This window comes from Mytilus trossulus, chromosome 4 (genome assembly GCF_036588685.1).
Source record: "Mytilus trossulus isolate FHL-02 chromosome 4, PNRI_Mtr1.1.1.hap1, whole genome shotgun sequence".
Lineage (NCBI taxonomy): Eukaryota > Metazoa > Mollusca > Bivalvia > Mytilida > Mytilidae > Mytilus > Mytilus trossulus.
In genome coordinates, this window is record NC_086376.1 from 34,434,603 (window position 1) to 34,460,905 (window position 26,303).

General features: G+C 32.2%; 1 protein-coding gene across 9 annotated transcripts in view; it reads left to right on the forward strand.

Annotated features, from left to right (window-relative positions):
- LOC134715173 (nuclear hormone receptor HR96-like) overlaps positions 1 to 18,803 on the forward strand; it is a 149,108-nt gene extending 130,305 nt beyond the window's left edge. For 8 of the 9 annotated variants that reach the window (XM_063577168.1, XM_063577167.1, XM_063577169.1 and 5 more), the window contains 3 exons: positions 8,550 to 8,763; positions 13,638 to 13,819; positions 14,505 to 18,803. In XM_063577168.1, coding sequence (XP_063433238.1) covers positions 8,550 to 8,763; positions 13,638 to 13,819; positions 14,505 to 15,303 — 1,195 coding nt within the window. In that variant the 3' untranslated portion in view covers positions 15,304 to 18,803. The remainder of the gene's footprint in view (positions 1 to 8,549; positions 8,764 to 13,637; positions 13,820 to 14,504) is intronic. The other variant, XM_063577166.1, reaches the window with a different exon arrangement.
- Positions 18,804 to 26,303: the final 7,500 nt, after the last annotated feature.

Genomic DNA, 26,303 nt, shown 5'->3' on the forward strand with positions numbered 1-26,303 from the left:
CAGAACAGAGGTTAAATATGGACACATTTTATCAACATGTACTTTGCTATGACAACACTTTACAAGTGTTATCCTGCATTCCTTCTTTAGAGTATAAGGCAGTATAGGTCCTTTTAAGATGTTTCAGATGAAGATTTTTTTTTTACCAAAATTAAGATTTTTAGGAAGAATTTTCATATGTTTTTTGTTACAATCTATTTAATTTCCACCTTTTTTTTTGGTGTTTTTGTTCGTTCACATTAGTCATGCCTAAGATTTCAAAGTTAAGGTCACTAAAAATCATTATCAAAGAATATTTTCAGTGACCTGACAAAGAGAAATTGAAACAAGTACATTTCCTTTAACTAGTTTTACATTAACTATCAGGTTCATGTAATATTCGAACGGACTTTACACTAAAAAAACATCACAGAAAAACTGGGTTGTAAAATGGATAATTTACAACGAATAAAGATTTAACTGGGTGATAGGCAGACGATTCATGTAAAAAATAGGCTATGTAAAGTACATGATATCTACTTGTATTAGAACATTACACAATGTTCTAGAGGTCATACTGGAGGTCATTCTGTATTGGATGAAAGACCAGGATGTAGGAGCTATATCAGGAAGCTTTACTTTCCCTATTTCCTATTTAATGAACTTTTAAGGAGAAGCATCAGAAGACATCATAGCTCAGGGCCTGATCTTCGTTGACTTTATCGGACATATAGTATAGATTTTTTTTATAACAGTGCTTGGTAATGTTGACTTTATACAAATGCAAACAATTTATTTGAAGTATCTTAAGGGTGTTTAGTATACAAATAGAGTGTATGAAATCGATATATTGTGTAAAAGGAAGGGAAATAAAAAGCTTGTGTAATGCCTAACAATATGTTTACGTCAGCAGTTAAGAACAAATTTGTAAAACCTTTCCTGTATGATTGATGAAATGATACAGTTTTTAAAGAATGTTGACTTTTCTTTTAAGATAAATATAGGTCAGCTAATATTTGTCAAAATTAGGACATTTGAGTGGGTTAAAATATGACCAGTAACACAAACCTGATGTGACCTTTAGGTTTTCTTTGGATGATTTAAATGTTGAAAGTGTGTGATTTTGTTTTGCGGTTCCAATTTGAAAGTCAATAACTTTTTCATCATAAGATATTGTCTTGTGTTTATTTTCCCCATGTTTTCTTTTTTTTTTGGACTCATTTTATGATATGTAAATATGGATTCACCATAAAATACAAATATTTGATTTAAGACATTTGACACAGTAACATGCCTTAAATCATAAAATTTGAACTCAATATTTATCAACAAATCTTACTTTGATTCAGATATGCTAAAGGTGGATTTAATTAAAAAACATATGTTTAACAAATTGATTTCAAAAGAGGAACAGATGCACACAGCTTGGACAATTTTTCCACCATTCCTAGATTCCTCATTTGATAAAACACATAAACAATACACAATGTCTCTTTGTTTTGTATGATATTCTTCAACACATTAAAAAGTAAATAATTTTTTTGATTGTATTCAGCAAAACTCAATTATTTCTTGTGCATTGTTCAGTATCCTTAAATAAATATAAATACAAGATCCGAATTCAAGTTATGACAAAATTAATATTGGGCGGAACAGGGACGATTGTATAGTTTAAAGATCTTTATTGCAAAACACCTTCAACAGATCAGCAAAAATTACCATAATATTGTAGTAAAGTATATAGCCTGAAAAATGTACCGAGTAACCTATCCCGCCATTCTACCAGGTAAACAGGATGAATCATACCGTGGTGGTTTTAGCATACCAATACTTCACTGTGGTCAGAATAACTTGATATTACAATAGTCCTTCTGATAGCACGATTAATTTTCACATTTGGGTAGTTTTCATCAATATCATTTACAATAAACCTTGCTGCCAATCATACAATAACTAGTTTTTCCCTGGGACAAAACAGAATTTTTGTAATAGATTAAGAACTCAAAGGAAACTATTTGAGATAAGATATGTTTTGGCAGGAGTATAAATGACATATGTACTTATATAAAACAATGGTGATCATTGCTTTCCATAAATATACTGTAAAATGTGGTCCATATACATTCATTTTATCACGTAAAGTAAGTGCCAAAGATCATTATCATGTGATCAATTAGTACCTTTGAACTGGTGGTAGACTGTTTTAACATTTGTTAAGGGTCAGTATTTTGTTTGTAAAAAAAAAAGTTGCTAAAAAAGTATATACGTAAATAATGGGCTGTAAATAGATATAGCATCTTGCAGTTTCTTTTTTACATGTTAAATAAGATGAAAAGAATTGGTCATTGGTCATTCCTTTGTACTTTAATTATCCAGTGTGATTTTCAAAGTTTTTACACTTATATGTCTGTTTCCTCTCCACATAATACTCTGATTATTCCCAACTGAAGTAAGAGAGGGGATAAGACAACTTCTGTGTGGCAGGTGATGTGAAAGCAAAACATAACAGTTCCAGATGAGAAATTAAAAAAGTAATAAAATCTAATCTTTTCTTATATTTTTAGACTGTTACTTTTTATACAGCCTGAAATGATGGTCAGTTGGAGGATAAATACAAACTTGAGGGGGGCTATTTCCAGCTTATAAGTTTCAAAATCTTTCATATATCTAATCAAAGTGGTGGTGCCACTCTCTAAAATGAAGTGGCACCAACTTAAATTTAATAAAATTGAAATAAAATACAATTCATATGAAAACACCTTAATTGTAATACTGAAATTCAATAGGTAAAACTTGGGTTCATAAAGAACTTTTTTTCTTGTATACAAGGCGTCAGATATCTCACAGGCAAGATCTTCTGATTATGATATCACAATGTGCATAAAAGAACTTTGGTTATATTTGGTTCTGTAATTAAAATCTAAAGAATTGGTAAAAAAACATTGCCGCAGGTATTAGAATACCAAGTGTTATCATACTACAGTTGTTAGATTATTTTATTTGAAATGAAAAATTTGATAGCGAAATGAGTTATTTAATAAAGCTATGTAATTCACTTGTCAAAATAGACATGTACATTGTTAAAGTTTTAATGAATGTCAAATATGATTTACATGTAGATTGGTGTTTTGATCAAGTTTCATAAAAACAATTTGAAAGTCTGAATAACAAATGAAAAATTGCAATTTTAAGGTAAAAAAAATAATTAAAAGATTTTCCAGTAAAGTACAATTAACTGACAATGTCTTTCTTTAAAAGTTTACACACTTTTGAAAAATGAAAACTAAAATGATACATTGTAGTGATAATCTTCATATCTTAGCCTATCAGTTAAAAATGTTTCTAAATGAGTGTATTTGTACCAGTAAAAATTAAAAGTTCAAAAATATAATATAATACAATACAGTACAGTACAAAAATATATAAGTTAAAAAAAAAAACTATTTATTTAAGGTCAGATATGTCACACAGTCTGTTAATATAAATGAGTAATTATTTATTTGACTTTTAATTTCAAAATAGTGTTTTCAACAGCTTTGCAAGAAACTACAAATAAAGTGTTGACCGTTTTATATATATAAGGTAAAGAAATGTCAAGCCTTATACAGTATGGAAATATCAGGACTTTTAAAGTAAGATTGATGTCTCTATAAAGTTGGTCAGTGATTGAGATATTTGAAATCTGTGACTTAAAGTGTTCTTTTACTCGACAGTTTCACTTCAACTTTAAAATCACTCATACATCAATAGATTATCTCCCTTTTAAGTTATTTTGTTTCAAGAAAAACATTAAAACTCATCTCGCAACAGTTTTAAAAAGTAAATCTTTACTAAAACCTATAAAGAAGTTTATTTTTCACTCTGTTGTTAGTTCTGTACATCTTAATTTTGAAATTGTTGTCTTGTCCATTCTGTCTGGGAAATCCAGGCGATACCCACCCAATAAAAATGGTTGTCAGTTGCCCCAGCAAGTCAAACCAAGGGCTTTCAGTGGCCCAAGCATGTCAAACCAAGGGCTGTCAGTGGCCCCAGCAAGTCAAACCAAGGGCTGTCAGTGGCCCAAGCAAGTCAAACCAAGGGCTGTCAGTGGCCCCAGCAAGTCAAACCAAGGGCTGTCAGTGGCCCCAGCAAGTCAAACCAAGGGCTGTCAGTGGCCCCAGCAAGTCAAACCAAGGGCTGTCAGTGGCCCCAGCAAGTCAAACCAAGGGCTGTCAGTGGCCCAAGCATGTCAAACCAAGGGCTGTCAGTTGCCCAAGCAAGTCAAACCAAGGGCTTTCAGTGGCCCAAGCATGTCAAACCAAGGGCTGTCAGTGGCCCCAGCAAGTCAAACCAAGGGCTGTCAGTGGCCCCAGCAAGTCAAACCAAGGGCTTTCAGTGGCCCAAGCATGTCAAACCAAGGGCTGTCAGTTGCCCAAGCAAGTCAAACCAAGGGCTTTCAGTGGCCCAAGCATGTCAAACCAAGGGCTGTCAGTGGCCCCAGCAAGTCAAACCAAGGGCTGTCAGTTGCCCCAGCAAGTCAAACCAAGGGCTTTCAGTGGCCCAAGCATGTCAAACCAAGGGCTGTCAGTGGCCCCAGCAAGTCAAACCAAGGGCTGTCAGTTGCCCCAGCAAGTCAAACCAAGGGCTTTCAGTGGCCCTAGCAAGTCAAACCAAGGGCTGTCAGTGGCCCCAGCAAGTCAAACCAAGGGCTGTCAGTTGCCCCAGCAAGTCAAACCAAGGGCTTTCAGTGGCCCCAGCAAGTCATGAAAAGAGCTGTAAGTGGCATCTGATGGCAAGGCATACAGAAGGCTGCCAGAGCATTAAAAAACCCAGATCTAAATGTATAGGGTTGCATGCTTAACATCATTATTTTTAAAACAAACAATTTGTATATTTTATTATTAAATCAATTTGCACAAAGCTTATCTTGTGCTGTATTAACTCGTTTGCCATCTGTTTTTCGAGGTCGTGTTGCTCTATCATCCAAGTTTTACAGAATACTGCTAATTTGTCTAAGCTGATAATTTCTAAGGATATTTTCTTGTATTTTCACATGCTTAGTCAAAAGCTTTACTTTTTTTCTTGCCAATTAGATGGTGTTTGTGTTTTTATCCTGATTAGAAAATGGTATTCATATGTGTTGGCATATAATACAACTCTCATGGATCACCGAGGCCCCTCTTATTTTCCATATTAATATCACCAATTATATTTTATGATTATTTCAAAACCATATGTTGAAGCTATAGATTTCTGCACAGCAGGAATTTTTTTGTTATTAGATATTGTTCAGGTCTGCTTTATGAATTTGTTGAAGCAGAAGTCTTCACATCTTTTAATTGATCATAATATAAAAACTTTAGTTTCCTGGTTTTAATGGAATCATCTTTATCTTAATTGTTTCTGTCTGTTTCTAAAAAAATTGAAAACTTATTTTTACTTTTCTTGTGAAATATATACAATAGCCTGTATGTAACTGAAACAAACAAAAAAGTTGAAGAGTAAATAAATTTCTTTAATAAGATAACCCTCTTCCATTCTTTATGGAAACTTGTATTAGGGAAGCACTGCCCTTTATCATCAGACGTCAAGCGATCATTTTCTGCTACAGTGGATGAAATGTTTTACTGTGATTAGTCAAAATATCCTTAATGTGATTCGTCAGATGTATCAAATAATTATCGCTAAGGCCATTGTTTTAAAATTAACTTGATGCATCAAAATCAGTCTTTTTTTTAACCACTAAAAGAAAGTGTACATTATATTGTTGTGCATCAAAAATTACCATTATATTTGGCAAGAATTTTACTGTTATTTGTCATGAAGGTACCCCCATTACGTAACCTCTTGTATGCTAGAACAAAATTTGTTCAAATTTGTTTCCATTAAATCTTACCCTTCCTTACAAAGCATAGCAAAACCACAAAAGCCACAAATCATTCATAGTTATTTTCGTAACCACAATGCTTTGCAATAGTAGTGGCATGAAACCACATGGAATAGAAACTTCAATAAATCATAACTTTCTAAAATTGAAGCCATTTCTAAGCAAAGTTGGTCCATACACCCTTTAGGCACATGCTCGAGGCCACATGGTACTTTGACCATATATTTCCATTGCCAAGTTGTCTTTAAACTTTTGTGATCAAACCAGTCCCCTGTAATAATATTAAGAATAAACATAAAAAGAATACTCTGTTGCCTCAATCTTACCAATTCCAGATTTGTTGGACCATTTACCAGAAATAGTTATTTCGTTCTGCTTTAAAATAACCAGTAAATGAAACTGGCTCCCATTTGACTTCAATACATCTATAAAATGTCTAAAAATATAAATGGCATAAGGAAATACTTGCAGCCATTTAATAACTAAAACACCATCTCATTTTACACTACTTCTTTGCAATGAAGTTTCATAAAAAAAAATTAAAAAGAAGACATCTTGCTCCCAAGAATGTTTATTGGAATCAGGTGTAGATGTGTATAACAGAAAAAGTAATTTATTTGTTCTAATGGAATCGTTATCTACCAGATGTGGCTACAAAAATCTACTGCAATTACATAAATGCTACTTTCATGTGAAAAGCAATTTAGTGAAGAAATTTAACTTTGTACTAGGTGAACTCTTTCAGTTCTTGCCAATAAATAGAAAAACAGAGAACATTTTGTCAGTTTAATAGAAGTCATCAACATTTTAGTCAGAAATGGATAATACTAAAAGTCAATAAAATATATATAGACATCAATGTACAATTTGTTAGATAAATGCAAACAGGATGTAATAGAAAGAAAATGTGTTAAATATTCTGTATTTTGTTTTTCGTTTTATCAGTCACATTGTACTTTAACGGTGGTAAATCACTGAACGGGGAGTGTAAACTTGTATTAATATTTCTACCAATAGCTGTGGCTTTAATTGAAGTAGGACAGAGGGTCACTCGGTACATTTTCTGTATGGCTTGTTTATTAAAAGGGAGATAACTTCAGGTCTTTATTTATAAACATTCATGTAGAAAAATAATTTCACATATCAATCAGTGCCAGAAATCAATATGTATAAAGGTGGTAAAGATGATATTGATTTCCTCATTCTGTAATCAAGTAACTTATCATCAGGTTTCTAAAATAAAAAAATTAGAAGTTGTCAACTGAAACCGTTCAATTAATTTAACAATTCCTTTGAATAGTAGCTATTTCAAGCCTCAGAACATATATAACTGAACTTTTTGAACAAGTCAAATTGACTGTTTCCATGACTTATTTGACAGTAAATGTACATTATTTGATTTTAAATGGTTGATACACAAGTAGATACTAAGGATACAAACAAGGACCAAAAGTCAAAGAAAAACAGATATGATATAACCATGGCCATTCAGAGAGACAAACAAAAGTTTACATAGCGTTACACACAAAACTCATTTGATTGAGCAATACAAACCCAACTTAAAACCAGGGGTGCACTCTGATTCCTCAGAAGGGTCAGAAGTTCATGTTCCAATAGTACAAACCCAACTTAAAACCAGGGATGCACTCTGATGCCTCAGAAGGGTCAGAAGTTCATGTTCCAATAGTACAAACCCAACTTAAAACCAGGGGTGCACTCTGATTCCTCAGAAGGGTCAGAAGTTCATGTTCCAATAGTACAAACCCAACTTAAAACCAGGGGTGCACTCTGATTCCTCAAAAGGGTCAGAAGTTCATGTTCCAATAGTGACTCCCACATGTAACACCAGGGGTGGATCCAGTCATTTTAAAAAGGGGGGTTCCTAACCCAGAACAAAGTATGGGTTCCAATTACATGTCCCTATTCAAATGCATTGATCATCCAAAAAAAGGGGGGTTCCAACCCCTGAAACCCCCCCTGCGGATGCGCGCCTGAACACTCTCCTGTAATATACATCAACATAATGTAGTAAAGAAACCTGCCAATATAGTTGTCTCTTTAGATATGTCTGAGCTAATGTTAATGGTTGTGATAAACAAATAAAAAACTCTTTTTGGAAAAAAAAAAAAAGTGAATACATGAATGATGTTATTATTTCATTGGTGGAATACTGGATTGGTATACTGTCAACTGGTATCCTACTCCATCTGTTGACATTTCTTGAGAGTTCACACCTACCTATTCTTGGTTATAGATTACTAATTATCACATTTCTTCTCAAACAAATTTAACTAAACCCAATTTTTCATTCCTTGCTTGATATGTCAGCATTTAGCATCTTTAGTTGGTAAGGTTTCAATTGTATTTTTTATTATTTCTTTCATACAGTACGCTAGTTTATATCATACATAAAAAAAACACAAGTTTGTACATTTTTAATATTTTAAAAACACAATTCTGTACATTTTTGATATTTTTAATTTCTAGTAAACAAAGCATTCTATCAGAAAATACATGTATTTTTCTATGTTTCTATTTTTTCCTAACATTTCTATATTTGAGTCATTTATGTTTGTTTTTTTCTTGTTTTAGGGTGTTTTCATTTATTTACAGTTGACAGTAAACCAGAAGATTTTAAATGGCTGCTTATAACCTTGAAAATATTTATGTTCTATTTTACTCAATGTCTCCCTTTCTTTTACAGTTTTGAAGACTCAAATAGCAATGGGGTGCCCTCCATGGCCAATGTCTACCGTCCAATGGATATATCACCAGACATGGGTTCACAGAAGTCAAGAAAGAACAAAGAGGACAAGTACTGTGGCGTGTGTGGAGACAAAGCCCTGGGTTACAACTTTGACGCCATATCATGTGAATCCTGTAAAGCTTTCTTCAGAAGAAATGCTCCTAAGGGTTTGGTAAGTGAATATTGTCATAGATATAAGAAGATGTGGGGCCAATGAGACATATATCTCTCCATCCAAGTCACAATATGTAAAAGTAAACCATTTTAGGTCAAATTGTGGTCTGGAGCCTTGGCTCATACTGAAAACAGCAAGCTATAAAGGGCCAATATATATTTCTCCCTTGCGTTCTGGCAGATAAAAGTACTTTAATCTAGGAAAATCCGTCCTGATGAGTTTTGGTGTGAAATTCGTCAAACTTTTTCAACCTTGGTTTATACTCATTTAAGTTTTTACTGGCATCATTTTTCAGCATTGTTTTTTCAGTCACTTGGCTCTTGAAAAGATGATTACAAGCTTATTTAATCCTGGATTTTCTTTTTAAAAAAGTTAAATAAAAATTGTCAAACAAATGTTCTGAGAATTTTCAAAATGTTTGTGTGTTGTCTGTGCTATGGTTGGGTTGTTGTCAATTTGACACATTCCCCATTTCCTTTCTTAATTTTATTATCAGGATCATTCGAAAGCGGTGTTTTCAATCTATGGCACCCATCATTTAATTTCACCTTTTTGTAAAGAATGGAAAAAGAAGTTAGGAAAATAAATTTGCACCACAATCTTGTGTGAATTTGTTTTGATATTGAAGGATAAAATATGTAATATCGTGACTTCTTTAGTATTAAATGTTATATTATATTGAGAACTATACTTTAAATGTAGTTTACTCAAAAACACATAACGTCATCTTGTATCTGCAAATGATTTTATGAAATCTATTATTATTGAGATGAGAAGGTTAAGTTCTGCTATAAGTACAATTGAACATTTAATATTTTAGAGGGGGATACTATTAGAAGTAGTAGTTTTTGTTGTCACTCTAAGATTAATATTTAGATAATCTCAACTCTGATTCTAAAAATCACCTGCAGAAAAGCGATTAGGACAGTTACAGGTAATCATTATAGGCTTCTATTTGAAAGTTAACAATGGGAAATATTTTTTTATAATGATTGAGTAAATATTACGTGAATATTTTTTGATAGCTACAATTGTGAATAAAAAATGAAGTCTGTAGAACGTCAATATTTGTCGTTCATTTCAAGAACAATTTGGTCTCTTGCAAAGCTTATTTTTTGCTTTAAAAGATAATCAAATTTCTTTGATCTTCAAAACATTAAGAAAATTGAATCGTAAATTTAGGAGTAGTCATGGATAAAGAACATTATTTTAGAACTCGTATATTACTTAATGTGTACAATGTCATGAATAAATTATAAGAATTTACATAGAACTTAAACAAAAACATTTCAAACTCCGCTAAATCATCTTCAATGAAAAGCTTACTAACTGGAGATAAAGCACACAAAATAAAGTTTGGCAATGTGCGATAAAAACTTGAGCAAATAAAGTTAATCAAATGAGGTAATACAAAGGCAGGTTGAATGCAAATTTTATAAGTAAATTCCTTAAAACTTTGAGAATGAAAATGGGGAATGTGTCACAGAGACAACCACCTAACCAAAGAGCAGAAACCTGCCGGATGCCACCAATTGGTCTCATCAACACAACTTGTAAATCATGCACCCGGGAAGCAAATCTATATTTTTCAGTGGCTGTGATATTTTTTACCAAAACAGCTGCTGAATTTCTGAGTAATGTACATGAATTTTAAACATCAAATTTTATTGTCATGTGTTTCTTAATATGAAATAAAAATAATTACAGTTTTCCCAAAGTTTTGTATATTTGATTGTTGTTATTATAAGATCAGGTCACTTAAATTCAAATTTTAAGAAGTTCCAGGTTTGCGTTTTTTTGGTTGTAAATCTCAATATATTCCCCACAAAAGTAAAGCATTGGATATCATCTAAATGACGAATAAAATTTGGGATTAAAGGTATTAATACCCAATATTATATTATTATTAACCTACTAATGTCTTTTGTCAGGGTACTTTTACTTCTGTATAATCAGTGGTCTTTTTATGCCGTAAATTTAAGCTTGCGTGATGAAATATGTTAAATGATAAAGAGAATGACCTGGCAATGATCTTGGCATTTCTGTGGACAACAATCTACAGGTGCTGAGGTTGTATGATATTTCAATATACATGGGTTAGTTTTCAAGGTGCTGAGGTTGTGTGATATAACTTTTTTCAATATAAATCGTCTAGTTTTCAATGTGCTAAAGTTCAAAATGTCAACTATTATCAAACTAAGGTTGACAAATTTGATTCTGAACTCAAAATGTTATATAAAAAAATATTTAGCAAGCCGCACCTTACTTTATCTTGATTAAATTATTTTGGAAAAGCCTTGGCCTTACGGTCATCAACTTTCAAATACACATACTTTTGGAAAAGACTTGGCCTTACGGTCATCAACTTTCAAATACATGTACTTTTGGAAAAGACTTGGCCTTACGATCATAAACTTTAGAGTACATGTACCATTATTGTATGTAGACTCAAAATCCAACCAATCAAAATGCTGGATTTGGTGTTTTCAGGAAAAATGTTGGACTCTGTGTTCTAAGTAAAATTGTTTGACCATGAACCTGAGCTACTTGTCTGAAAAATAACATATTTAAGTAGACTGTCTTCCATAGTGTTTTGTTTTTTTACAATTTCAGTTGGTGTTTTCAGTTATTTGTTTAAAGCAAGTGAAGTGTGTTGATGTAATCAGCTGATTCTTTACATCTGAGTAGACTTAAGTAGAGAAGTCTAATTAGTGTATGATGTCATTCTGATTGTTGTGTATCAGTATTATAAATGTGATGCAACTTATTAATCATTCTTGACCTCATTTATTTTACTCAGTGATGTGAATAATAAATTGAATAGAAAATTTGAAACTGCATAGTTTATGGTGTGTTTAGCTTCAAATAGAGAACAGATTTCTGAAAAAATAAAACATTTTTTATCTTCAACAATTTGCAGAGTTTTCAGTTGAGGGGTCTTAAATATAAAGGGAAAAGTGGTCCTAATTTGGATAGTTTTGAAAATTTGAAAATATTTAGGCATACAAATTTGAAAAGAGCTATCAATAAAGCAGATTCAAAATGAACCTGATTTCCATTAAGTCTGCTTTGGCCAAGTAACCTCTATGCACCCTAATAGTGTGTCCGATCATACTTATCATTCCAGAAACTTTAAAGGAAAAATAAAATGCATGTTGACTACATTGAGAATATGTAAATATATCTTTTTGTAGTACATCAAATTAACATAATGTTACATAAAAAGCGATAAAAATCATATAAAAGGACTACATAAATATAGATTGAGTGTCACGCAAATGCAATTTTAAAGATTACCAATAACTTCATTAATATGGTCATGACGATTTTTTCCCTGATTTATAATATTTGCATGTATTACATGCTTGATCTGTTATGATAAAAATGGAATAGTTGGAAAGTATTCTACATGGTATTGACAATTCTATGAAAGTTTCAATCATACACAATTAGAATGAAAGTTGTAATTATCTCCGACTGTGTTGACTACAGAATCAATACTAGCTATAGTCATTAAATACCAATCTTGGTGTTTCTCTGATATAATTAATAAGTTTTTAACTGGAATTATGAATTAGTATTTTCTGTCTAAGCACGAGGCAGTGAACATTGTAACGATTTTTTATGTGTATAAATGTTAAAGTTAATTCAGGATCAGTGGGCAGGCAGATTTTACAACGAGAATGCATAAAAATAAATGAATTTGAAATGTTAATGCACAGTGTTGATTTAAATGTGTTGACACCTGTCATTGACATGTATGATTGATTACAAAAAACCATGCAGCGTACTAGGCTGTTATGGTTTGCCAAAACATTACCACAATTGCATGAAGAAAATTATATTTTAATGGAAAATTTATCATTATATTTCTTGACTGCACAGTGCAGGATAACATTAAAGTGCAAAGTACCTTTCTAAATTAATGGGCCATCTCAACACATTACACACTGCACTTTCTCATATCATAAACTTATATTTTACTCAATGTTTTCTTGTCCCCATCAAGGAAAAATGGTATGAATATGATAAAGTTTTATTTTAATCTGTCAAAACATGTTGTTTATTTTCACATTAAGAGTACATTTCAAAAGATATGTGGAGGTTTGCATGTAGATGCGAGTGAACCTTCAAATAAGCATTGTAAACAAAAATGTCATATTTATTGTGTTTCAAATTGAGAACCATGTTTTTGTTTCCAAACTGTATTACCCATGATTCCTCATTCTGTAACTATAAAAATTAACACGTTGATAGCATTTAACCTTTTTTGGCAGTAATTTTCAAACATTATATTTCTATCTATGACTGTTAATCTTGTTATTTTTGTAAATTTAAAAAAAATTACATCTGCACAAAAACAGGCGACATTAGAACAAAAGTGTGAAAGTTGTCACCACAACAACTGGATTAGGTTCATGCTTTTTTATTTCAAAGTACATTATGGACATGTACACGTATGATTACTGGACTAAAATGCAGCTACAAAACATGAGATACATGTATATTTGACATTGACACATAGTTAAAACAAAATAATATATACATTGAATATGTTTATTTCGTGTCATTTTTTGTCGTTTTTACCACAATAAAGAGTTTGTAATTAGTATTTTGTAAGTTTTCTGATTTTGCCTTCCAACTGTTTACATTTGAGTACCAATGAAGGGTCTTATGTGCTGTTAGATGAAACATATGTCTGAGAAACCAAAATTTATGCTGTTAGATGAAACATAGGTCTGAGAAACCAAAATTTATGCCTTGTATCATAGATGAGTTTTTATATTGATATGTACACTTCATTTTTGGAATCATAAATGAAAGCACATGGTAAGATTAAATTATTGAACAATTTTGTTTTCTATTTGTAGGATTACTTTAAATGTCCATATGAAGAGAAATGTAAAATGGATGTGTCAAACAGACGATTCTGTAAAAGATGCCGATTGAGAAAGTGCTTTGAAATTGGTATGAGAAAAGAGTACATATTAACAGAAGAAGAAAAAATTAGGAAGAGACAAAGAATTGAAGAGAATAGGTACAATCAGAAATTGTAAGAGTTAAGGAACTTTATAGATCTACAGCAAAGCCTAAATATACTTCTTCATTGGATTTATATCTTTATAATAATAAAAATGTTGGTGCATAGTTTTCCCTCCTCTAGATACAAATTAAAAATATCCTGGTCAGATCTTTGAATTTGAAAGACATTTGTCGCAGAATTTTACTCATTATAATTAACGTAGAGATGCCTAAAGACAAGTCAAGATGATATGATTAGGTTTTGCTGTAGATTGGCCACATCTTATGAATTAGATTACATAACTGAAGTTGCTTTATATTGTAGAATATACATCTGTTCAACTGTTGATAATTATTTTTATTTTACTGTATATGACATAAGATTATTTCAGTCAAAAGTAAAATCACAAAAATATTGGAACACCGAGAAAAAACTAAAAATGGAAAGTCCCTTATCAAATGGCAAAATCAAAAGCTCAAACACATCAAAAGAATGGATAACAACTGTAATATTCTGGACTTGGTACAGGCACTTTCTTATGTAAAAAATCGTGGATTAAAGGTTGTTTTACAACTATCATATAAAACAAATCATGACTTCCATACACAGCTATAATCTTTATCTTTTGATTAATTTTCTGTGAGAATTCAGATACATGGATGTACTTTCGTGTTTTGTTACTGTGTACTTAGTTTTCTTCCTTTTTTTGATACAGAAAAATGAGGGATGATACATCACAAGTTAGCCCTCAGTCTGGTGTTGTCAGCTCTACGCAGTTTAAAATGAGGTCACTGGAACCTGAAGAGGAATATCTGATTGGTGAGGTTGTATCTGCATACAGACAGTCCCTGGAAGTATGTATGGAACCCCCAGTAAGGAAAGAGGGACCATCATTTGGAGACCTAGTTAATATTGCCGAGCTGAGCGTACGTCGAGTAATAGACATGGCCAAGAAGATAAAGTCATTCAAGGCCTTGTCCCAGCTAGATCAGATCAGCTTACTAAAAGGTGGTAGTATTGAACTACTGATCTTACGCTCGGTAATAACATTTGATAAGGAAAAACAGCAATGGCTTGACCCACTGGATAACTCCGATCATGCTATGACCACAGAGCAGATGAGGTTAGCTGAAGGTCCCAACTTGTTCGAGGAGCACATGAAATTCACAAAGCAACTTGCCATAGACTTGAAAGCAGATGAAACAATGCTAATGCTGCTTCTAGTTATTTCGTTATTCTCACCCGATCGGCCAAATGTTACAGACAAGTCATACATTTCACAAGAACAGGATAAATATGCTCTGTTACTGTTACGCTACCTAGAATCTAGGTATCCCCCTCATTTTGTACGCAGTATTTATCCCAAGCTGCTGATGAAATTGACAGACATTAGGAATTTGAATGAAGAGCACTCGCATGTGCTTCTGAAAGTAAATCCAGAAGTTATACAGCCACTTATGAAAGAAGTCTTAGATCTTAACTTAAATCCAAATGAGTTGCCACAAAAATCTTGATATGCCACATTTTAGTCAATGAAATTGACATTGTTCTCTATGTGTTGCATGAGTTACTCCTATCTAGGAGAACTAAAAATATGTGTCGAGTGACATGCTGCCACTCAAGTGAAGACTATTTGTCACTTGTAGTTAACTAACTGTTGTGTTGATACAGAGAAGTGATGAAAAATGAGTATAAATTTTTAAAAGTTGTAATAATATCAATTTTTTACGAGAAATATCGAGAATTCAGGTAGTACAAGAAGAGAGGAAAATTCAAATTATAACGAAGAATAATTGTTAATTTATATACCGGTGCATGTTAATAACAAATTTCGTAAATTGATGTTAATTAGTTGAATAAATATTTGAGTTATTTAGGTGTTGAAAACTGCAAACGTAAAAAACATAATATACAGGAAAACTGAAGAAAGAAAGATATTAAATCCATATGTTCAAATTATTTTTAAATAGAAGCTAATACAGATCAGTCCGGATTCAATTATCGGTCAGTCACGTAAGTCCATGGACATATGCAATATTTGAAATCAAAACTTGTAAACAAAAATCAAATTTGAGGTCACAAGCAACTCAAGAATAGTTTTGAAAATAAACATGAATTTTCTAAATTTCCAAGATATAATTTCCTCAGATATTCTAGAATTCCTTCTCTGAAATGGTCTAGTTAAAGAACGTTGGTGCCTTTTCTGTTTGAATAATTCATCGAGCAATACATTGTGATAAGTGAGCTAATTATAGCTTTCTACATTGTATGAGCTGATATGTCTCTTTTCATTGGTCTTCGGTTCAGATATTAATCCCAAGATTTCTGTCATCTAAGGTGACATTAAAATATATTTCTTTATTTCATTTTGTAGATACACAAATATATATATTGTATATAACTATATATCAGATTGTCATTTTGTAGTAGGGCAGGGAAGAGGTCGCAATGTGATTGCTTTTGACAGGGGTGTGTCAGGGAGGTTGTATTTATTTCTGCATCCAAGAGTGCATATCTTTTTTTTAAAAGGAATTTAAATAAATTGACAAAAATATAATATTGTGTCTTTGTGAAATTAAGAATATTATTAATATAAGTTCTTTGAGTGTAATACAAGTATTTTTTATTAACCATTTGTTTTGCAGTCATTTGTTTAATCTTACAAAGTAAAAGGTGTTTATATCAAGAGTATGTCATAAGAGTGAAGCTTTTAACTTTCGAGAAAACTGAAATTTCGCTTTCATTTCTTTTAAAAGTTTCACATCATAGTGAATATTCTAAAAAAGTAATCTTTTATCTTTTTGACTTGGATTTTTTGTTCTTTTCGGCTGTTGCAATAACATTTGTGTCAGGTGTATAATTTAACAGATTTAGTTTCATCTTTGTAAAAATGTCTTTTCTTTCTCATCAATGAGACAATACTAGAATTGAAAGAAAATTGTAGCAGCCATATTGTTTTGTCTATTTATAACTTCCCTGTTTGAATTTTATTTTTGTTTCTTTTTAAATGTTAAAGATTTTAAGAATGACTGTAAAACAGATATTAATCTATGACTAACTATTTCGTGTAACTTTAGTGCTATATTTGTTTCTATGTGATTGTTTTTGTGATAGTTAATATTTTTTAACACAAAAGATGGAATGTAGAATTGAATAGTGAATACCTACATATAGAGACGAAATACTCTATAATTGATATGTATGCCAAAAGATTGGCTACATTGTTTCTTGGCCGTGTACTTGACCACATTCTGTCTTGCCAATGATTTTGGAAGGGCAACCTGTATGAATTCTGACTTTATGTATGAGTGATCTTTCGCTGTATTAATTAACTCACATGTAATACAGAAATTTGTAAAAATATTTTTTCAACTCCACAAAATGTTTTAAAACTAAATTAAAAGTGAAAGAAAAGGTTTTCAAACATTGCTTTTTTACACTTTTGATAAAAAAATTTAAGATGCATTGTTTCTAACTTTTCTTTCTTGAACAGGTTAATTGTCCTTGGTTGTAGATTATAAGATAACACATCAGAAATATTAACTGAAATTATTTGATTTTTTGGGACTAGAAGTTTTGACCAGTTATAATTTTAAACAAGCTTATATATACATAGAGGTTGGTTTCAGAAAGTATGTACTGTACCATAAAACAATAATGTCAGTGCTATGTGATTTTGAAGTGCTAGATTATTACTTTGTGTTAAGTATTTTGTTAATGTCTTTAAAACAAAAGTGCAGCTTTTAAATTGTAATATATTCAGGTGGTATGTAATTTGACTTATTATTTTCACCTGGATCTCAATAACATTTTTGATTTTAGAAAGAAAGAATTTATTTTTAACTCTCTATTTTTATAAATAGAATAACTTTTTTTGTTTCTCAAATCTTTTACTATCTATATATTGTCAGATTCTATTTCTTTAAAACATATTTTAACAATACATGGAAACAGTCTAACATCTTTTTAACTAATATCAATAAAGATGTGTCTTAGCTCATCATGAAAACAAATCATACTTTTAATATTGTTTTTAAGATTGCTTTATCTTTTTCTATAATCTTGGAAAATTTTGAAAAAAAAATTACATTTGTTGATATTGTTTCTGTATAAATTGTTAATGATATAAAAATGTTGACTAACTGTTGTCATATGTACATTGATCACATTGGTGTAAATGTAAAGATTTGATTGGTCAGTATTGAATATTGACAACTTTACCTCAATTGTGATTGGTCAGAATAAACTCAATTTTTTTGTTGGTAAACCATCACTCATTAGTTTGAGTTTTGTTTTAAACCTTAAAAGATCTTTATGAAGTAGGAAGTTATATGCTGCCTCTTCCTAAAACACGTTTGAGTTGGGTCAAGATTAACAATTGTAAAATACACATCAGAAAGACATAAGGCTCCTTAAATTGATCTCAGCCACTTTTGTCTTATTGTGATCAAGTCCTGTGCCATATATATTTGTTATTATGTTTTCTTTCATTTGTTAATGGAGTAGATTTAGTCTCGCCCCAACTCTTATAGAAAAAAATGGATATTCTATTCTTTAGTTTTTTCTCTCTGTTAAAAATATATATAAGTAAAAAGACTTGAGTTTTGTCAAAATTGTGAAGATAGTTTGAAAGAGGGATGAAATTCTAACATAATGATAATATTATGGGTAATAATCAAAACCTTTTTGGGAAAATTACATTTTTTTTTATAACAAGAAATATTACTTTTATCTTTTTCTGAAGAATAGGCTAAAATAGGAGAGATATAGAAATTTGGAGCATTGCATTAAGTAGCAAAGTTTTGAAAGATCTTTTAAGGTTTATAACATTTACTAGTCAGCTTAGATGTATTATATTTCAGTTTACTGACTAGTTTTCAAGGGCAGATAATAAATGGCTCGACGGTGGACTGGTTTCCAGTCTGGTTGCTATATATGCGCGGTAGATATTTTTGCTATGAGATCCCAGATCATTTATATGTAGCCTGGTCAATAAACAATTTATGTCCTGTTATTTTGTTTATATTTATCAGCCAGTGCAATCTAAAAAAAAAAAAAAGGATAGATAATCTAATAAGAAATATTTAGTGAACTCCGTGAAAATACAAGTGTATTTATTATAGCATAAAACACCTTATTAGAGGAATTTAATGGTGTATAAACTGGACCAATTCACTTACAAACAATAAAGACAGAATAATATGAGAAAATAAACTACCTTATTACCAGTATGTATATAACATTACACTTTAAAACAAATATGATTTACAGCAACGAAACATTACCACTAAATTACAGGTTTCTGACTTGGGACAGGTACATGCAGAATGTGACAAGATCAAAAATTTTGCAGCCTTGTCAGATCTCCCCTAATCTGGCTGAGACAGTGGTATAACAGCACAATTTATGAAAAAAAAAAGACAAAGTACAGATCTGAGAGAACTCAGTTGCTAAAAGCTAGTTCAAGCCAAAAACTAATAAAATACATATATCTAAGACTTAAATATCAATTAGTACACATTCAACTTCCGACGGAATTTGGAATATTGTTCTGATTGTTAGTATATTAGTATATATATGGGTTTAGTATAAAGACATCATTAACAGTTGGCAAAAAACATTTCCCTGTACAATGCCAAACTATAGGTTTCAACAATATAGTTTCTATAGGTACAGCCAAATTTTCAATCAAAATCTTTGTATATTTAAATGGTTTTGTAAGTTATTTGTGGTTAAGAAATTTTGACTTCATTATTTACCATTATACATAGATTGCATTAATTAAAATCTAGGTTTGGGCATATATACACTGTATGTTGATTTCGAAATGAATCCTACAGCCTTGTGTGGTGACGATAAACTAAGGTGCTGTTACTTAATTTAAGCTGTAGTTTTGTTTGGTAAAATTACCAACAGAAGGGTTTGTATCCTTTTTATGTTGCAGCACTACAGAAATGTAGATTTTTTTTGTCTGGTTTATGTTATAGTTATTGTTTGTTGATTTAACGTTAGAAGGTGTTACCTGGTACAAGTTGTAGCTACTACATGATGCTTTGATTGTAAAATTTTATTTCTCGTCTTGTCTGTTAAGTTACATTTCTAGGTAAAGTTTTCCTTTGAAGGTTTTATTTAGTTGATGCTCTCCAGGTAAAGTTGACATCAGAAGGCAGTTTTGTCTTGTTTATGTTACGTTCTCTTAAGTAAAGTTGACCTTAGAAGTTCTATCTTTAAGTTATAGTTCTCCTTCGTAAAGTTGACCTTAGAAGTTCTATCTTTAAGTTATAGTTCTCCTTCGTAAAGTTGACCTCAGAGGGTTTTGTCATGTTTAAGTCACAATTACTCAAAATAAAGTTAAAAGAGTCGAAATCAAAAGCTCAAATACATCAAACTAATGGAAAACAACTGCCATATTCCTGACTTGAAACAGACATCATTTCCTTATGTAGAAAATTATAGATTTAAGCTAGCTGAACCTCTTATTTGTATAACAGTTCCATAGAATCCATCATATTGACAACAATGTAAGAGCAAATCAAACAGACTGAATAGGTAAAATTGTCAAAAATTGGGGTACAGCAGTCAACATAATATTATAATCTTAATACTAAAACAAATATCTACGTCAACAAAGACAAACAAAATGGCACAAAGACCAAAGTACATAGCAAAATTAACAGACAACAATACAAAATATGACCATAGGACACGACACAAAGGCCATATATATAAATGAGCCATCCCATAAGTATACCGTATAGCGGATTATTTTCGCGGGGTGTAAATTTTCGGTTATTTTCGCGGATAGAACAAAATCGCCAAAATAAATTCCGCCAATTTAAAAGTGTACATGCAAAGGTAATGTTAAAAATGTTGAATCCGCCAAAATAATAACCGCCAAAATTTTTCGTATACCTTATTTAATGAAAATCGCGAAATTTTACACCCGCGAAAATAACCCGCTATACGGTATTACAAAAAAACAATTGGTTAAGGTAAAGATATATAAGGACAAAGAAGAAGAAGAAAAAAAACAACAATGATGCAAATGTTATACAAATAAAAGGTTTAGCTCTATAAAATAAGGTTCAACCCACCATTTTCTGTATTTGAAAATGCCTGAACCAAGTCAGGAATATGGCATTTATTGTCCATTCGTTTGATTAATTATTTGATTAGGGACTTTCCGTTTTGAATTTTCCTCCAACTACAGTATGTTTTGTGATTTTACTGTTCAGTACCGAGAATCTATACCCCAAGACCATCGTATATTCTTTGTAAAGTTGATGCCGAATATTCGTAAACGAGGTCTTGGTATCTTGTGGTGAACTTTGTTTTTTGAAAAAGGAAGAAGCTTTCTTTAACATGACCCTGGTTCATCAACATTATGTTCAGAGATTGGCGAGTACAGCATCGATATAAAGAAACGGGAAGTTAATGGATTATAATAGCTTCTTCTCATTCTAACCAAGAAACTCGTGTCTAAAGTATGTCTCATGTGCACAAAGGGACAAAAAAGTCGACAAAAAGAGCAGTGCATTTGGTTACCATAGTAATGCAGATTGTTTGTTGAAAAACATTCTTCAAGCGTAACAAATATGTTATCAATTAAAACAAATCATCTTCATAATTTCAATTTCATATTATTTTTGTTTGAATTAAAGGAATGTTGTACAAAATATGATTTCCCTCCCTTGAGACAATTGTAATTGCGTTGGCCATTCCCTTTTTCATGAGACAAAGTCAGTCGAATTTGTTCATTTTGTCTTTCCGTTTAAGAGGAAATAAATGTAAAATATTTTTATATTATAGCAAGAGGAAAGAGACTTGCATATTTTGTGTGTACTCGACCAGGTCTTTATAAAACTTCATTGTTTCAAACCACAACAGAGTAAGAAGTAAAACAACAACTTTGAACCCGGCTTTGGTTGATGGTACAATTGATATTTAAAGTTGTTTCAATTCGATAAGTCTGCTGTGTATTAACTCACATGAGACGCCATGTTTAGTGGTCTTGGATATACAACATATTTGATGAGTTTGGAGGATTGGTATTTTAACAGACGGTCTGTATTACAATTGATACTAATTGTGCACCCCTACTGACCGATTTGTTTTCGTGCTCGTATAAGGCAGAATTCATTCAGAACCTTCTTAAAGACAATTAAGAAAAAGCACCTTGCTAAATACTTTAATTTTACCTTCAGATATATTGATGATGTACTATAACTGAAAAACCCATATTTGAGGCAGTACTTACATTTAATGTATCCCAGTGAACTTGAAATTAAGGATACTACTGATACAAGAAGGACTGCTTCATACCTTGATCAATATTGACACAGAGGGACGATTTCAACTTCCCAATTATGAATTTCCCACTTCTCAGCTGTAACATACCCTCTGCCCAGGCCCTCGTATGGTGTTTAAATACCTCCGTTGACATGTTATGCCCGTGCATGTTCACACTATACGATCCTCATACACAGGAGTGTGTCCCTTATGCAGAAACTGCTCCTACAAAAATATGAGGAGGAAAGATTAAAAGTGACACTTAGTAAATATTACGGACACCATCACGAATTGGTTGATCCATACGATGTGTCTGTGGCTACACTAACCAAGGACATTTCAACGTCTTATATTGTGATTTACTATTTACGTCTTCTGGTCTTTTACGCACCAAATGTGACCTATTCCCGAATATGACAGATTTACTGAGTGTGAATTCGTATTGCTATAAGACATATATTTCGGTATTGTCTCTTCAACTTCGTACTTTATATGGCCTTTTTAACATTTTTTTATTCGAGTGTCAATGATGAGTCTTTTGTAGACGAAACGTGCGTCTGGCGGAAATATAAAAGTTCAATCCTGGTATCTATGATGAGTTTATTTACCTCAATGTAGTTTGTAACCCAGATTTGTTTTTCTCAATGTCTGTCACCTTGAACTCTAAAGAAAAACATAATGTATAGTCGGATCTAAAATTTCCAAAAATGACAAAATGTTAAATAATTATTTGTTGTTTTGTCCATATCGTGTCATTACCAACGCATGAAGTTAAGCATAAATACTGTGAAACTGTTTAGTCGCGTAGTGGTATTAACCATATGTGCATTCGAAAAAAACCTGTAACGAACTTCTGGATAATTCTGAATTAAATCTCGATCTTTCTCTGAAATTAGTTCTGTCAAAACTTATGACTTTTCAACCCTGTTTACCACCATTCCCCATGTGAAATTGAAAAATCGTATAAAAGAAATAATCCCACATGATTGTCAACAAAAAAATTACATTAATAAGGATAGCATACTCAATTCATTTAATACTTTGGAATATTATACGGCACATATTTTCAGCAAAAAGCTCTTCAACTTTGTACTTGTTTGGCTTTATAACTATTTTGATATGAGCGTCACTGATGAGTCTTATGTAGACGAAACGCGCGTACTAAATTATAATCCTGGTACTTTTGATAACTATATACGGGTTATTTTGTTAATAGTTAACAGAAAGGTAAAACATGCTGCACAGAAGAACACGTGTACAGGATGCCGGATTGTCTTATTGACGACATAATTTAACAAAAGCTTTATTATAACTATTGGCATTATCTCAACAAATATAAATAAACTGATCTTGAATCCAAAAAAAAATGAAATGTCAAATAAAGTACGAAGTTGAAGAACATTCAGAACCAAAGTTCCTAAAAGTTTTGCCAAATACAGCTTAGTTGATATATGCCCGAGGTAGAAAAGAATTAGTATTTCAAACAATTCAACAAATTTTGAACAGTTAATCTATAAATATAACCATATCAATGACAATTCATGTCAGCACAAAAAGTGTTGACTACTGGGCTTGTGATACCCTCGGGGAAATAAATCTCCACCAGCAGTGGCATCGACCCAGTGGTTGTAAATAAACTCATCATAGATACCAGGACTAAATTTAGTATATACGCCAGACGCGCGTTTCGTCTGCTAAAGACTTATCAGTGACGCTCGAATCAAAGAAAGTTTAAATGCCAAATAAAGTACGAAGTTGAAGAGCATCCAGAACCAAAGTTCATAAAAGTTTTGCCAACTACAGCTAAGTTAATATATGCCTGAGGTAGAAGAGACTTAGTATTTCGAACAATTCAAAAATTTGTGTAAGTTGTTTCTTGGGTGCGCACATATTTTTTCGGTCTAAAATATACTTAAATAGTTATCAAAAGTACCAGGATTATAATTTTATACGCCAGACGCGCGTTTCGTCTACATAAGACTCATCAGTGACGCTCAGATCAAAATAGTTAAAAAGCCAAACAAATACAAAGTTGAAGAGCATTGAGGACCCAAAATTCCAAAAAGTTGTACCAAATACGGCTAAGGTAATCTACTCCTGGGGTAAGAAAATCCTTAGTTTTTCGAATAATTCAAAGTTTTGTAAACAGAAAATTTAAAAAAATTACCATATAATTGATATTCATGTCAACACCGAAGTGCTGACTACTGGGCTGGTGATACCCTCGGGGACGAAACGTCCACCAGCAGTGGCATCGACCCAGTGGTGTAAATAGTTATCAAAAGTACCAGGATTATAATTTTATACGCCAGACGCGCGTTTCGTCTACATAAGACTCATCAGTGACGCTCAGATCAAAATAGTTAAAAAGCCAAACAAATACAAAGTTGAAGAGCATTGAGGACCCAAAATTCCAAAAAGTTGTGCCAAATACGGCTAAGGTAATCTACTCCTGGGGTAAGAAAATCCTTAGTTTTTCGAATAATTCAAAGTTCTGTAAACAGAAAATTTATTAAAATTACCATATAATTGATATTCATGTCAACACCGAAGTGCTGACTACTGGGCTGGTGATACCCTCGGGGACGAAACGTCCACCAGCAGTGGCATCGACCCAGTGGTGTAAATAGTTATCAAAAGTACCAGGATTATAATTTTATACGCCAGACGCGCGTTTCGTCTACATAAGACTCATCAGTGACGCTCAGATCAAAATAGTTAAAAAGCCAAACAAATACAAAGTTGAAGAGCATTAAGGACCCAAAATTCCAAAAAGTTGTGCCAAATACGGCTAAGGTAATCTACTCCTGGGGTAAGAAAATCCTTAGTTTTTCGAATAATTCAAAGTTTTGTAAACAGAAAATTTATAAAAATTACCATATAATTGATATTCATGTCAACACCTAACTGCTGACTACTGGGCTGGTGATACCCTCGGGGACGAAACGTCCACCAGCAGTGGCATCGACCCAGTGGTGTAAATAGTTATCAAAAGTACCAGGATTATAATTTTATACGCCAGACGCGCGTTTCGTCTACATAAGACTCATCAGTGACGCTCAGATCAAAATAGTTAAAAAGCCAAACAAATACAAAGTTGAAGAGCATTGAGGACCCAAAATTCCAAAAAGTTGTGCCAAATACGGCTAAGGTAATCTACTCCTGGGGTAAGAAAATCCTTAGTTTTTCGAATAATTCAAAGTTCTGTAAACAGAAAATTTATTAAAATTACCATATAATTGATATTCATGTCAACACCGAAGTGCTGACTACTGGGCTGGTGATACCCTCGGGGACGAAACGTCCACCAGCAGTGGCATCGACCCAGTGGTGTAAATAGTTATCAAAAGTTCCAGGATTATAATTTTATACGCCAGACGCGCGTTTCGTCTACATAAGACTCATCAGTGACGCTCAGATCAAAATAGTTAAAAAGCCAAACAAATACAAAGTTGAAGAGCATTGAGGACCCAAAATTCCAAAAAGTTGTGCCAAATACGGCTAAGGTAATTTACTCCTGGGGTAAGAAAATCCTTAGTTTTTCGAATAATTCAAAGTTTTGTAAACAGAAAATTTATAAAAATTACCATATAATTGATATTCATGTCAACACTTAACTGCTGACTACTGGGCTGGTGATACCCTCGGGGACGAAACGTCCACCAGCAGTGGCATCGACCCAGTGGTGTAAATAGTTATCAAAAGTACCAGGATTATAATTTTATACGCCAGACGCGCGTTTCGTCTACATAAGACTCATCAGTGACGCTCAGATCAAAATAGTTAAAAAGCCAAACAAATACAAAGTTGAAGAGCATCGAGGACCCAAAATTCCAAAAAGTTGTGCCAAATACGGCTAAGGTAATCTACTCCTGGGGTAAAAAAATCCTTAGTTTTTCGAATAATTCAAAGTTTTGTAAACAGAAAATTTATAAAAATTACCATATAATTTGATGAAAAACAAGAAAAATCAGGAAATTTAACAAAATAATCAAATTAGGTTATGATTTGTTGCCGTGGTAACTTGTTCGATGTCAAATTCGTTTTGATTTTCTTTGTACCTTATACCTTAGACAAGTTTTCAGTAATTTAAGAATATGTATGATAACTTTAAAATTTTCAGTAATTTTTGGGCCAAATAAGGGCCTTATTACCCCTACTCCTTTAGATGTAGACATATCCAACGAAATGTCGGCATTTCTATGGGAACGAGCTGTGTGCCTCT